We start from the raw sequence: 15722 nt of genomic DNA on the forward strand, positions 1-15722 counted from the left end.
ATAAACTCTGCTTTGCTGCTCCAGAGGAACTCTGTGTGGATATGCTGGCTGGGAAATCTTAGAAAGATCAAGTCCAGGCAGCTGAAAGTTACAAGGTTGGGAAACACTGATTTAGAAGCTCAAGAGATAATATTAATGCACTTTGCTTCCTCTAAAGAAAATGCTTATGCATCATCTTGTATTGCTGACCTATGATGGGAACAGCAATTCTCAGAACTTCAAGCAATACTGGCTCTCTGTTCGTTCTCGATTCCAGCAACTTCTGCGCACCACAAATGAGGATATCTAGCGGAACCCCATCCCACCCCCATCCCTGGGGCGCGTTTCATCTGCTGGATTTTTATTGCTGTTTTGTTTAGTTTTGTGTGTTTGTTTTTTAATTTCATTTTAATTGTAGGCTGTCTCAGGAACACTGCGCTGCTGAAGGCACAGGATATAAATATAGTAAATAAATATATAGCTTGATGGCAGAAGCACATATTTTGGGGACAGAAAACTCCAAGGTTGAGTTCCCAGCATTTGAGCTAAAAGGAAAAAGCCAGGAACAGGACCAAGAAAAACTGAATGCCTGGATTTGGAACAGCTCAGCTGACAATCAGAAACGAACAGCACTGAGTTGGAAAGAGCAAAGATAGAAAAGGAAAAGATATCCATGGCACTAGTATTGCTACCAGAATGTTATGCAAACTCGGTATTATTTACAAATAACTAAATAATGCACGAGCTAATCACACAATAATATCTATCGCTTGATTTCTATCGTAACAGTATTTCTGTTGCATGGAGGCATGAGGCAAACATTTCCAATTTACTATACCCTTCTCAAAAAAGAAAATAATAATCTGAACTGTTTGAGTCATAAAGGACACTCAGGATCCCCACCGAGATTCTCCAGTAATGAATGGGGGTATTGGAAATTCTAGGATATGCTGAAATTGTTGCCATCTTCCAAAACACAATTAAGAGTAAACAATTCCCACAAGATGTTTTTAATGTATCTAATTATTATGATACTCAACCATTAAGGCAACACTCTCATGCACATGGATTCATTTAGTCGGCATAATTAACCCCGGAAACAAAAATGAGGTCCTTGATGTGAAAATTTCACTATAAACACCTTTTAAGCATGGTATCTACCATTTAATACTTGGGATGCTAAAAAGGTGCTTTGACACGTCGATGCAGAAGACAAACTAATAAATAGAAAACCACATCCCTTACCAACTGCAGAAGGGTTAGCTACTATATATAAACAGGGAGCAAACCCTTCACTCACTAACACTGATGATGTTAACTAGCTGGATAATGAAATGTCTGCAAGCAAACAACCATGAAAGACTACATAGTCAACCCTGAGCTACCAATATTCTCTTTTATTAGTTTTATGTCCTCTTGGGAGTTCTATTAGGGCAAATGTAATTTTTCAATATTCAGTTAGTCCAAGACAGAGAGTAACTACTTCACCATTGTGTAACTTCTTGCAAACTTTTTCAGATGATTAGAAGACATTTAATTAGACTTTGTGAGATGGATAATTGAGAGAGGAGAAGAAAGGATATGCCAGTGAATGAATATTGTCGATGAGTCCTTGGATCAAGTCTTTGGATTTAGCAAGTCTGAACACACATTTCACTAAACTGGTCTATGCACACATTTCATTAAAGTCAGTGGATCTTTTTATTTCTAGGTAAAAGTGTCTGAGACTATAAATGCTGTTTCCAAAGCATTACTTAATAACTTCAGAATTTTACAAGTGAGACCCACTGAACTAAAGAAAAGGTACTAACAGGCAGCATGTGAGGGTACATGATATACCACCTTTGCTAAGCCAACCACAGTATTGGTAGGAAGTTCACGTGGCCCTACATCAAGGGTAGTCAACCTTGGCTCTTTTATGACTCGTGGACTTCAACTCCCAGAATTCCTGAGCCAGCTGGCTCAGGAATTCTGGGAGTTGAAGTCCACGAGTCATAAAAGAGCCAAGGTTGACTACCCCTGCCCTACATAAACTGACTTGAGGTCCATGCAACCTTTATATTTAAGTCAAAAATATAAACAGAAACCACCATTTAGATATTGTAACTGCTATTCATAAATTCACTAATCCTGGTTTTTGTCTCCAGGCCCTTAATCATCTTAGTTGCTCTCCTTTGCATTTTTTTTTCCAAAGTCTCAACATCTTTTTTGTAATGTCGTGACCAAAACTGGGTACTGTGTTCCAGCTGTGGCCTTACTAAGGCTTTATAAAGCGGTACTAATACTTCACATGATTCTGATTCTATGACTCTGTTTATACAACCAAGTATTGTATTAGTTTTTTTGGCTGCCGCTGCACACTACTGACTCATGTTTAAAGGATCGTCCACTAGGATTCCAAGGTCCTTCTCCCAGTTACTGTTTTTGAGCCAGGTTTTGCCCAATCTGTACTTGTACCTTTGGCAAAACAGAGACTCTGAGGTCTTTAAGCATTGGATGGAGGAGTGAATCTCTCGTCTTTTTTAAGCACCCGCCAGTTCCGATAAGTCAGTCTTCGTGGCAGCACCTGACGTCAACCCGGGGTGCAATGCTGCTTGAAATAGACTTATTATCTTATTCCAGCACCTACTCAGGCATGTCCGAACAGGAGGTTCCTGACTCCCACTTCTGTAAAAATGCAGGAAACTGACCCAGGCAAACAAAAGAAACCCGTGGCATTGGATTACTTGTACCGACATGGTGCTTTTTTTCCACAAATAGACTGCTGATGTTTTGAGCAGCTTTGAACTCCTTCCATTTGCCCCCATCGTGGTTGAATTCACAGGTCTTCCCACATCCACCATGCGACTTGTTTGCCTTTGTATATAGCATGATCTGGGAAATCTGTCCTGTATTTGAAAACCAGGTTCAATGTTTACAACTTAAGATTTATACTGCTGTTCAACTCAGTACCAACCTTGGGCACTGTACCGATTAAAAGTGTAATATAAGAGAAGATATAATAGTATGGGAGCCAAACTAATTTTTAATTAAATGTAGTTAAACTGGATTGTAATCTGAATGTATTTTAGCAAATCTATCCAGTTGAAAGTCACCGTATAATCTATCACACTTCTAAAAATGCTTATAGATTTGTCTCCTGAATTCCTAAATTCTTGGTCTGGTATAAAATAGAGCTAGAGCTAGAATGATAAATAGATAGATAGATAGATAGATAGATAGATAGATAGATAGATAGATAGATAGATACATGAAATAGAGATAAAGAGATAGAGAGAGATAGAGAGAGAGAAATAGATAGACAGACAGACAGACAGATAGATAGATAGAGACAGAGACAGAACTCATACAAATATCTATCCCAAACTCAGGTTTTTACATGAAGCTAACTTGAACTGCTGATCCCTTAGCTGAAACAGCTGGTTTAATGTTGGGACTTTCCTGCTGTTTCTCCTAATCCCTGCATTTGCAACTTCTTTCCTAATGGAGGGGTTAGGAAAACTTGAAAGTTTTCACGTTGTTTTCTGCTCTTTCGATTGTTCCCAATAGAGCTATTATCTAAATAGTGACTGTGTGCATTTGTTCCATGGAACAAATGAATACAGTTACTTTTATCTTTCCATTTTCACATCTTTGCTAATAAACACATTAGTTATTGCACATACTCATGGTTGGGAGGCTAAAGCAGGGGTGTCCAACCTTGGGCAGTTTAGGACCTGTGGACTTCAACTCCCAGAATTCCCCAGCCAGCCAAGCTTGCTCTAGAGCAGGGGTAGGCCACCTTGGCTCTTTTAGGACTCGTGGACTTCAACTCCCAGAATTCCTGAGCCAGCCATGCTGAGGGGAGAGGGAGAGGTTTCCATGCTGAGCTGTTCTGGCTCAGGAATTCTGGGAGTTGAAGTCCACGAGTCGTAAAAAAGCCGAGGTTGCCTACCCCTGCTCTAGAGGTATGTATTCCATTGATGTGGCATGAGGGCAATGAGAGAGATCTTGTTGCTGGCTGCATTCCTCAGGACCCTCTGGGGGGAGATAATCAGCAACTGACAATGACACCGACCAGTAGGAAGGAGGGAGACCGTGACCCATGTTGCCCTATTTGGGAGCCTAGATAGCCAGATGTTATTCTGTCTTTCAAACCAACCTTGGCAACAAGAGAATTCTCCAAGAAACATCTGGGCAGCCCAAAACAAAACAAAAACCACAGCAGGGGAAGGAAGTTCCAGGAGGGCTAAAATTACAACTGCTTAGAAGTTCACACAAAAATGCTCAGCCTTCAGGGACCACAAGCAAGTCTGCACACAGCCATCACTTCACTTAGAAGCAGGATAAAGAAGTTCTGGACAGGGGCCTTTGGGGTAGGCAACCTTGGCTCTTTTATGACTTGTGGACTTCAACTCCCAGGATTCCTGAGGCAGCTGTGCTGAGGGGAAAGGGAGAGGTTTCCAAGCTGAGCCAGGCTGGCTCAGGAATTCTGGGAGTTGAAGTCCACACGTCATAAAAGAGCCAAGGTTGCCTACCCCTGCCCTAGAGATTATGCCGCCTAGAACTGAAGCTTACCAGGTTAAGAGGAGAAGGCTGAGAAGGTTAAATCCATTCATAATGGATTTCCTCCAACTAGAAACTAGTCTAGAGATGGCAAACCGAGTGCCCAAAAACTGGCCCTGCCCCTGCCTCGCCCACACTGCCCCAGCCCCGCCCGCAGGGCCACCCACCGCCTCCACAGCCTGCTGCAGATCGCCCAGGTGGCCCAGCACCATAGCGGCCACACCCTCCATTCGCACCCCGCACATCATCTGCGCGCAATGGGGCGCAAGGGCACAGTCTTGTCCCTGTTGCCCAGCTGCCATGTGCTTGGCTGCGCTGCTCTGCGCGGGCCATGCCCAGTGGGGTGACTTTCCTCTGGGGGGCGCTGCTGGTGAGGGGGCCACAGGGAGAGGCGGGGCTGGGGCAATGGCGCGTATGCCGTAGATTCGCCACCATGGAACTATTTGATATAACCGACACTATGACCACCTTTGAAGGACTGGCATTGAGGAGGCTCATTAAGACATCACTGATGTCATTTTCAGCTGTATCTGATCATCTCCTAAAAGTGCTACTAAGTTCTTGGCATAAGATCTTTTTTTTTTTCTTGCCTGCTAAAAAAAAACCCCCAAATCTTTTAAGCCAAGCCTCTCACGCCGGCCTCTCTCCATAGTTGGGAGTTGGAGCTGATTCTGGAAATAGCCAGTTGTTAATTTCTACTCAGGCTCCCCTCTGTGTGTATATGTTTGTGATCTAGACTTGCGAGTGGGAGAGGCTCTCCGTCAAACCACTTCCCTCTGGGATCAACAGTGGATTCAGCCATAAAGATGTCTCACCTTCCCACTTCCTGAAACATAATCTGAAGGCTAACATCTGGAAGACGACTGCAGCACAGTAAGAAGAAATTAAAATGTCACTCTGCTTTCCACGGCCAGCCGTTTATTCTGCAAATGGCAGGAAACCAGCAGTGGCCACAAGCGCAGGGTAAAAAAAGGTGTTTTGTACCCCTGTCCCTTGCCAAGGAGGCACGGCGTTACGCACAGAGATGCCCTTGCCACAGGGATGCTTGTCCTTCAAAATACGCGCTCTAACCTTCTACAAATATTTAAGACGTGGTCATTGCTGTACTGTTTGCCAGTGATTATTAGAAGTTAATGGCACAATTCCAATTCCATTCATTATTTGCTATAGTTGTTTTACATTTATTTTCATCCCGCCTTTATTATTTTTATAAATAACTCAAGGCGGTAAATATATCTTACCAGCAGCCTGAGCGCTCGTTGGGACCTGTAGAATGATCTACGTCACATCATTGCTTCACTGGCTGCCGGTTTGCTTCCAGATGCAGGTCACAATGTTGGTTAGGGCCTTGAGAGCCGTCCATGGCATAGGTCCAGATTACTTGATGAACCATCTCGTCATGCTAAGACAAGCCCGCCCTACTTGTGGCTTGCTGAAGATCCTGTCAGTCAAGGAACTCTGACTGAAGGGATCCAGAAGAGCCTTCTCTGCTGTAGTGCTGGCCTTCTGGAACATCCTACCTGTTCCCCAGGGTGAGGTTTGCCCCCACCCTCCCATCTTTCCGCAAGGGCCTGAAGACCTGATTTTGTGGTTGGCCTGGAGAACCACACTTGCTTGTGTGTTCGCTACCATGCAGTGACAGTCTGCCGTGAACTCTGGGGGATGCTTGGGTGGGGGAAAGTGAAAGTACTGAAGCTGAAGTCCCCAAGAAGCTGCTTCAAGGTCACTCGGCTGGGAGAAGAAGGCAGCTGCACACAACGATAGAGAAGCAGTGATGGCGAACCTTTTAGAGACCGAGTGCCCAAACTGCAACCCCAAACCCACTTATTTATCGCCGGGTACCAGGTGGGCATGGCCCACTGGGTGGGTGTAGCTGTGGTGGTCATGGCAGACTGGGTGGGTGTGGCCAAGGTGGGCATGATCACCTTGATGTTGCTTGTGAGGAGGGACACCTGTGGGGGCCAGGCAAGGTTGGGGGAGATCCAGGGGGTCTCTGGCAGGTGGGGCGGTGGGCAGGAGGCTCGTCCTGCAGGGTGAGGCGAGGCAAGGCAAGGCAAGGCAGGGTGGGGGGTGCCATTGTCACAGGGCAAGTTGAGGCAGGGGCCGGGGTGGCCGCTGCCTGACACCATCGGCCCCCGCACACAGAGGCCAGCGAGCGCATGGGTGCTGGGATGCATCCGGCCACGTGGGACCTCAGCGAGTTAACGGGCAGCTGGTTGAAGAGGGACAGTTGCCATCTCCAGGGCATGGCACGCATGCCCACAGAGAGGGCTCTGAGTGCCGCCTCTGGCACGCGTGCCACAGGTTCGCCACCACTGATATAGAGGTTTAAGTGGTGGCAGGTCCATCCGGGGCGTACATCACTGAAGCTGGCTCCTGGACTAATTAGTTGACTCTATCTCAACCATTTGCTTCCTGCTCCCCCTCTACCCAACTTTTTCACTGCATATTATTGTACGACCACTGTTTATTTTTATTGTGTCATTCATTTGTTATTGTTACGTTTACAATTTTTATCATTCCCCCCCCCCAATGTTATTGTTGTAAGCTACCCAGAGTAGTCCCAGGGCAAGATCGACGGCAAGCAAATTTAACAAATAAATAAATAAATACCTCCTACTTGTTTCTACTCTTTTCCACACAGCAGCCAGTCTGTGAGGAGAGTTGGAACTGAGACAGAAGGAGTGACCCAATGTTATCCAGCTGCTTTCCGTGCCTAAGTTGGGACTAGAAGTCACCATCTCTCAGCTTCTAGCCTGGTGCCTTAACCCAGGAGTCCCCAACCCTGGCAACTGTTGGAATATTCATGTGGTAACTCAGTCAGCCACTGTGAAAAAAGTGCTACTGAGTCTGTGCAAAAGGTATTGAGTTAGAAGCTGAATTTTCAGTCTCAGGTTTGTCTCTGTATCTCCCTGTAAGAAGTCTTCATTAAGCTATGTCACTGTAAAGAAGAATGTATGGTATTGTAAATATTTTGATATAAATATAAAGAAGTTATTTTGAATCAACTAAATGCAGTCAACTGTGAGAGCTTCTGATTTATTTTTTCACCAACAGAGAAATTAAAATTCTCTTAACAGCAACTTTAAGACTTGTGGACTTCAACTCCCAGAATTCCCCAGCCAGCTGTGCTGGCTGGGGAATTCTGGGAGTTGAAGTCCAAAGGTCTTAAAGTTGCCAAGGTTGGGAACCCCTGGGTTAACCACTTGACCAAATTGCTTCTCTAATAGCACTTTAAACTCTAAGATGTGCCTGTCCTGTAACTCATCTTTTCATCTAAACCAGTGTTTTTCAACCTTGACAATTTTAAGGCATGTGGACTTCAACTCTCATTGCTGGCTATGGAATTCTGGGAGTTGAAGTCCACATGCCTTAAAATTGTCAAGGTTGAGAAACACTAAATTCTAAATGAAAAAGCATCACACCCTTTAGCTTATTCTCATAAGGAAGGCCCTCTGAGCATTTAACTACTATTTCAGCTTCTCTTTTCTTTATGGTATGTGGGACAAAGCAGTTGCAAATCGAGCCTTTTCTGTGCACTTCTTCCCATTTCAAATCATGGACAAGTGGGATCCTTGAGAACAAAGAGGGTTTTTTTGTGTTTTTTTAAAGGGACGGTACAGATACACAGCCCAGGACTGAAAGTGAGGTCAGGCAATCTTACTGTCCTAAAATAAAACACTCTTCATAAATGTGGTAGCAACTGGTGGTCAGGAAAGTACCTTTATATGGGAACAGAATGAGGAACCTGGAAGAGCTAAATTGTTCCACCTACTGGGAATCTAAATCTGCTACCATCATCCTCTGTCATGTATCCCAGCAGCCTCAAAGCGCCAAATTCAACTTAAATGGGGCTTTGGATCTGGCTACGTGGATATATGGAATTATTTCCTCTGTTTCTGCGAACCTCTTTCAGTGACACATTAAAAACCTTTTCTTTGGGCGAGAGATGTCTATCTTTGGCCACTTTAAGATATGCTGGCTGAGGAATTCTGGGAGTTGAAGTCCAAAAAATCTTACAGTTGCCAAGGTTAGACACCCCTGGTCTAGGCAGAACATCCTACCTCAAAGGTTATCTCATTTCAATCTTATAACAGCTGCAAGATTACTGGTGGGGCAATATTGGAAGAAAGATTCAGTGCCTCCTATGGAAGAATGGATACTCAAGGTGTCTAATTTAGCAGAAATGGCAAACATTTCCGCTTATTTGAAGGATTATTCACAAGAAAGATATATTTCGGTTTGGAGAAGATGGATAGATTATATTCAGAATAAATATGAGACTAAAAAGCATTATCTAGCTTATGAGTAAATTTTAGATTATTACTAATAATTTAATATGGTTGAATTTATATTATTTTTAGTATTACGGTTTAACTATATTATTATTTTCCTTTTTAATTTGTTAATATTTATTTTGAAAAGGAGTTGAAGTATATTATGGATTTGATTGTTAGTAGAGTTGGGTAATGTTAGTTAGATTATGATTGTTTATTTGTAACCCTGTAATCAGCTCTGGAAAGTGGGGGAGGGGTGGGGGGGAGGGATTTGGGATATATATTGTATAAAATTTTTAACACTTATTATAATAATAATAATAATAATAATAATAATAATACTACAAAGACCTACAAATAGAAATAGAAAGACTGTGGCAAAAGAAAGCAAGGGTAGTACCAATAGTCATAGGCGCCTTGGGTGCAATCCCAAAACAACTGGAGCACCACTTGAACACCATTGGCATTGACAAATTCGCTATTAGTCAATTGCAAAAGGCGGCCTTACTAGGAACTGCTTCCATCCTGCGACGATATCTGTAATACCATCAAACATCCACATCTGCCTATCCCAGGTCCTGGGTAAGGACTCGATAGGTAGACAAAATGCCAAATCCAGTCTGAACATCTGGCTGACTGTACGATGATCCATAATAATAGGTTATCTCATTTCTTCCTTGCTTCCATTACATTCCCAGCATACACACCTCCCGGCACTGCTGCCAGTCAGTTCTAAATTCAGATGACTATTCCTTCCTGCTCCAGGCACAGAACCCTAGTCCACAGCCCGGGGTTTGGCGACCCCTGCTCTACAACATTTAAACTGAGATGAGGCAATGTGAGACTCTCAATATTTCTGCGGCTACAATTTCTACAATCTCTGGCGATCAGTTCTGCGGGCTAGAACTAAGGGAAACTGAGATACAAAACTTTAGAAGGCACAACTGCTTCCTCCTGTTACGAAGCCCTAAGGCCCACCCCCACTCGGTATAGTGGAGCATTACAAAGCTTTTGTGCAATTCTCACCCTGCCCAATTTCCAGAAGCCACGTAATCCCAATTTGCTCTCCAAGTTTGGTTAAGAGTTAATTTGGTGCTCATTGGTGAGAAGAGTACCTCAAGTAGAAGGGTTATACAGGCAGCATCCACTTTTTAACTACATTCAGAAACATTCAGAGGGCAGACAGGTCATGGCAGGTTAATGTTGGGTTCGCCAAGATGAACCTTTTCAGAAGACGAGGGGGGGGGGACACGATAGCAGTGTTCCAATATCTCAGGGGCTGCCCCAAAGAAGAGGGAGTCAAGCTATTCTCCAAAGCCCCTGAAGGCAGGACAAGAAGCAACGGATGGAAATTCATCAAGGAGAGAAGCAACCTGGAACTAAGGAGAAACTTCCTGACAGTTAGAACAATTAACCAGTGGAACAACCTGCCTCCAGATGTTGTGAATGCTCCAATACTGGAAGTTTTTAAGACAAGATTGGGCAGCCATTTGTCTGAAATGGTATAGGGTTTCCTGAGCAGGGGGTTGAACTAGATGACCTTCAAGGTCCCTTCCAACTCCTCCTCCTCCTCATTACTATTATTATTATTATTATTATTATTATTATTATTATTATTATTATTACTACTACTACTATTATCTGGGGGTTCTGTAACTTCATACCACTTCAGCCTCAGTCAGCGTGACTAATGTAGCTGAGCATCATTGGGAAAGCAACAGCTTTCCCGTGCCTCCTCTACGGACAGATTTCCTTGCTGCATAAAGACCACACGAAGGCCATGTTTGCAATCAGTGTGTGTGTGTGTGTGTTTATGTGTGTGTGCACGCGCGCGCTTGTGTGTGTAGGAATACCCCATGCCCTCTCCCAGTGCTTCAAGATAAGAATATGAAATGGCACCGTGTGTGTGTGTGTGTGTGTGTGTGTGTGTGTGTGTGTGTCTTAAAATGCCTTTTTAAAGCAGCAATCCAAATTAATTCACACCCGGGCACTGAGCATTTCAGCTTCCTCTAATAAGCCTGCCTTTGGAAACAGTAATATGAAGCAGTCCTCCTTCTCCATCTGCTCAGAAAAGAGGAACAAACAAGCCACGGCTGAAAGAAGGAAGGAAGGAAGGAAACCTGCTCAACCATCTCCTAGGAAAACCATGCCAGAGTGAGAAACGCCTCTCCCCTCCTCTACACACACACACACACAGACACACACACCCCACACAGACACACACAGGCAGGGGAGGAGTGGGGTGCTAAGAAAGGAGCAGGGACACAGATTCAGAAGGTACCAAAATAAGCCACCCAGCGCTGAGCCTCCCCCTCAGTCAGGAGCGATGGTCAAAGACAGAAGCAATTTCAGCTCACTCATGATTTTCCCACCCACACGCATATAAACATATTAAAAAACGGGCTGGTTAATGTGTGCTGGCTTGAGTCATCAGCCATATGATCAAAGACAAGATTTTTTTTTTAAAAAAAAAAGGGGGGGGGAGAGAACTGGTTTACTCACTGTCTTGGGTACAATCTGTTTCTTAGGCTGCCCGATCTTGAACGGAATCCTGGATTGGAAAGAGAAGAGAAAGAAGCAGAGATAAGAAGCTAGGCAAACAAGCCAGCATGTCGTGTTTATCATCATCTATTCAAGGAGGGATAAAATAAAATTGGGGAGCTGAGGATCGCAGAGGCGCTCCCATCTTTCCCACCCCCACCCCCACCAAGCACACCCCCCCAGGAGCCAACTGCTTCTTTGACAGGACCAGAGCAGGGTGGCAATATCGTTAGGAATACTGCAGGCCTGAGGAACTTTGGCAGAGCAAATTTCTGTATAATTTAAGTGGAAAAGCAAATTGCAGGGATCGGGAAATAAAACCACCGCACGTGTCTGGATCAGAAAGGGGAATGTGAGGCACCTATCCTATTGGAAAGCAATAATAATAATAATAATAATAATAATAATAATAATAATAATAATAAGTAGTAGTAGTAGTAGTAGTAGTAGTAGTAGTAGTAGTAGTTGGAAGGGACCTTGGAGGTCATCTAGTCCAACCCCCTGCTCAGGCAGGAAACCCTACACCATTTCAGACAAATGGCTGTCCAGTCTCTTCTTAAAAACGTCCAGTGTTGGAGCATTTACTGCTTCTGGAGGCAGGTTGTTCCACTGATTAATTGTTCTCACTGTCAGGAAGTTTCTCCTTAGTTCTAGGTTGCTTCTCTCCTTGGTTAGTTTCCACCCGTTGCTTCTTGTCCTGCCTTCAGGACAACAATGTCCAGAATGACATAAGGTCTCCTGCTTGAGCAAGGGATTGGACCAGAACAGGGGTCCCCAACCCCCGTTCCATGGACCGGTACTGGGCCGCAGCATGCCAGCAACCGGTCCACACAAACAAGCAAAGCTCCATCCACGGGATGCAGGCAGCATACAAAACCACGCTCTCTGGTCCACGGGAAAAACCTCTCTCCACGGAACCAGTCCCTGGTGCCCAAAAGGGTTGGGGATCTCTGGACTAGAAGACCTCCAAGATTCCTTCCAACTCTGTTATTCTGATCATGTCATGCTCCACGTTTAATGTTTTACACAATTTCCATTCCCTTTCGGTGTATATTCTTTGCGCCGATTACAGGGACATTAGCTTGGTGGACAATACAACTCACTCACACTCTCTCTTTCCACCCACCCACCCAAGTACATTCATACCTACATCACTCTCTGTGTATGTGTGAAACGCCACATGTTTTCAAGCTATCTAATGTTTTTGTTTTATAAGAGAAACTAGTTATGAACAACCTGCAAGGTCAAGGCAGCTTTCTATGCTACTCTAATGTCGTGGGTGCATTTTTCATATTTCTTCAGCAACAGATGATTGGCATACTAACATGTTCGGGTGCATGTGGAGGTAGATTCCAGCCAAAAGAACATTTGATTTCTTTACAAAATTTATATTCCTTCTTGTTTCCAAAGAGATTAAGGGATCCATATGGCTTTAACCTTCCAGACATCAACCTATCAAAGCCCTGAATCTTCTCTGACATTCTTTGAGGTAGATGTGTAAGAATCAGACTATAAATTAATGATAATCTGTGCCCCTCTTCCATCAACCATAGTATGAACTCCTATGTGATGGATGTTTAATGCTTCTAATTGCAAAAAGGAAAGTTCAGACAAGAACAATGACATCGTTACAGGCAAAAAAAAAATCTGTAATGAACAACTTACTGCATAAAGGTTCTGCACTAATCACAAATTTGTTCCACCTAGTTCTCCAGCACCTGATTCAAGAGTACACAACCTTTTCTGAATTTTGGGCCACGCTGAGCATCTGAATAATGTGCAAGAGATGCATTCTCCAAAATAATGGGCAGGATCGGGACAAAAAAATTAAGTTCTGAATGCATTGTATTTACATTTGAATTTAATTGAAATTAAGAACTGTGTTGCTGCAGGTGGCTTTGGGTTGTCTGGTAGCACACCCTAATCTGTTCCAAATGTCAGCAGACTTTATTTTAAGTAGCATTATTTCTACCTTTGGGTTTCAAGATGCTTTCAAGTGGAAGTCCCAGGGAAATGAACCTGGGGGGATTTACTTGAAAACAATGGGCTGCATTGCTTGTGCTATAACAAATCCCTCATATTTGACTAGGATGTAGAGAAGGCAAAGAGCAAAGACTGAAAAAGTGGAAACTACAGTATTTTTTTGAAGAAAGCTCATGGTAAGGCAGTCACATATGCATGCAAAGCAAATTGTCAAACATTTCTTGGAAGAATTCTGTAGTGGTGAATCTCATTTTCGTTGCCACTGAGAAAGAAGCAAAACTTTGCCAAAAAGTGGTTTTCAACCCCTTTAATAGTGGAGACTTAAACTCCCTTCTCACAATGTGTGTATATTTATACTGCTTTCTTCAACTGCTTTGGCAATCAACAAAAGCATCACCAGGTCTACAGAAGAAGGTCAAGACAATCAGCACCACCTTCAAAATCCTGCTTTGATGCAGACATTAAAAATGGATGTGCTTTTGTCAAGCCCATCTTGAAACTCCAAAGTGGAAATAATGCTGCTTAAAATGAATAAAGAGCCCTGTTTCTCTCAGCCAGCAGTTCACCTGGCTCCTTCCGAATGAGGCTCCAGTGAAGAATAGCAGTTCAATCTCTCCCAATGGCCAGGATGGAAATGTTTCATCATATGCTCCTCCTCCAACGCAGACATGTTCTTTCGCCTCTAGCAGAAGCCACTCACCAAAGAACGAGTTCAATACGGTTTACGTGTGGGGATGTATGTGCAAGAGTTATCTAGACACAGTCATGCCTCAAGGCAACCTTAAGAGGCAGAAGAAACCCAGACAGTTTTAAGAAGAAGGCTTCCTCTTGCTGGTTTTGGAAAATGTGAAGGATTAATCCACTATTCCTTTGGCATACTTCTATCCTACTCCTCCAGCAAGGAGGAGAGAACAAGATCTGAGGGGTCTTTGGTGCCCCCTGTGCTTGTTTTCTTGCAGTAGCATTAGCACTTAGACCGGGGTAGGCAACCCTGGCTCTTTTATGACTCGTGGACTTCAACTCCCAGAATTCCTGAGCCAGCCACGCTGAGGGGAAAGGGAGAGATTTCCAAGTTGAGCCATGCTGGCTCAGGAATTCTGGGAGTTGAAGTCCACCAGTCATAAAAGAGCCAAGGTTGCCTACCCCTGGCTTAGACTTATATACCGCTTCATAGTGCTTGACAGTCCTCACTAAGCGGTTTACAGAGTCACATTGCCCCCAACAATCTGGGTCCTCATTTTACTGAGCTCAGAAGGATGGAAGGCTGAGTAAGTCTTGAGCTGATCAGGATCAAATTCCTGACTTTGGGCAGAGTTAGCCTACAATACTGCATTTTAAACCCCTGTGCCACCACGGAGATAGATAGATAGATAGATAGATAGATAGATAGATAGATAGATAGATAGATAGATACATAGATAGATAGAACAGACAGACAGACAGACAGACAGACAATGGGGGGGAGAGAGAGATAATGTAACACTGCAACCTTGAGCCAGTCAGGATCAAACTGCTGGCAGTCGGCAGAGTTAGCCTGCAGTACTGCATTCTAACTACTGCACCACCATGGCTGCTTTATTACCCAAGCTAGGTAACATCACCAGGGCTGATAAGGAATGGGGTTTGCTCCAGCACTGATGATGTTACCTAGTTTGGGTAATGAAACGTCTGCAAGAAAACAACCAAGCTCAGAGAGCACCAAAGGACCCCTCAGATCATGTTCTGTCATCCTTGCTGGAGGAGTAGGATGGAAGCATGCCGAAGGGATAGTGGATTAACCGTTCCCGTTTTCCAAAAACCAAGCAAGGGGAAGAGAGCAGCAAGGACCCTTCCTTTCAACCCTGGGCTACAAATATTCTCCTTTATCAGTAGAATACGGTCTACTTACACCAGCCGTGTAAGGGAAGCCAGGCTGCACCTCGGGCCAAGAGAGTGTCCCAAATTGAGCATATGTGACACAAAGTTTGCTGCGCCTGCTCGTGAGACCACCTGCCGTGGACACTTTGGGCACCATTCCGCAAATACTACACCACAGGAGACAGTGCTCTGCGCTGACCACTATATATAATCTGACCAATGAGGCTGAAGAGAGAGAAGGGTAACAAATAAAGGCTGAGTCATTCTTCTTCCCTCCTTGGCCAAGTTGCCACCATTGTTTTCTAACCAAGTATATAATTTTGCCACCAATAATAAACCTGACCTGAAAGCTAGACCCTTCTGAACAGAGCCTCAAGCCTTAGTCACAAATGTATAAATTTAATTTCTGCAGCACTTCCTGTTTATTGTTCTGCAAGAAAGCTGATGTCATTTTAGTCCATTAACTCTTTCTAGGTTTGTTGCCTTCTTTCCCCCCCCCAATCGCAATGAATTACATGGCTTCCATTAACGACAAGCGTT

The 15722-nt window shown here is 44.0% G+C and overlaps 1 protein-coding gene across 3 annotated transcripts in view; it reads right to left on the reverse strand.

Annotated features, from left to right (window-relative positions):
- BIN3 (bridging integrator 3) overlaps positions 1 to 15722 on the reverse strand; it is an 86194-nt gene that overhangs the window by 50549 nt on the left and 19923 nt on the right. Inside the window, exons 1-2 of one of the 3 annotated variants that reach the window (XM_039354291.1) lie at positions 15214 to 15290; positions 11304 to 11352 (exon numbers count right to left, since the gene is read on the reverse strand). In XM_039354291.1, the coding sequence (XP_039210225.1) occupies positions 11304 to 11352; positions 15214 to 15275 (111 nt within the window). In that variant the 5' untranslated portion in view covers positions 15276 to 15290. Of the gene's footprint in view, positions 1 to 11303; positions 11353 to 15213; positions 15389 to 15722 lie in introns of those variants that run through there. The other 2 variants (XM_039354293.1, XM_039354292.1) reach the window with 2 other exon arrangements.

This window comes from Crotalus tigris, unplaced genomic scaffold (assembly GCF_016545835.1).
Source record: "Crotalus tigris isolate CLP2741 ecotype Arizona unplaced genomic scaffold, ASM1654583v1 scf7180000018549.3470463, whole genome shotgun sequence".
Lineage (NCBI taxonomy): Eukaryota > Metazoa > Chordata > Lepidosauria > Squamata > Viperidae > Crotalus > Crotalus tigris.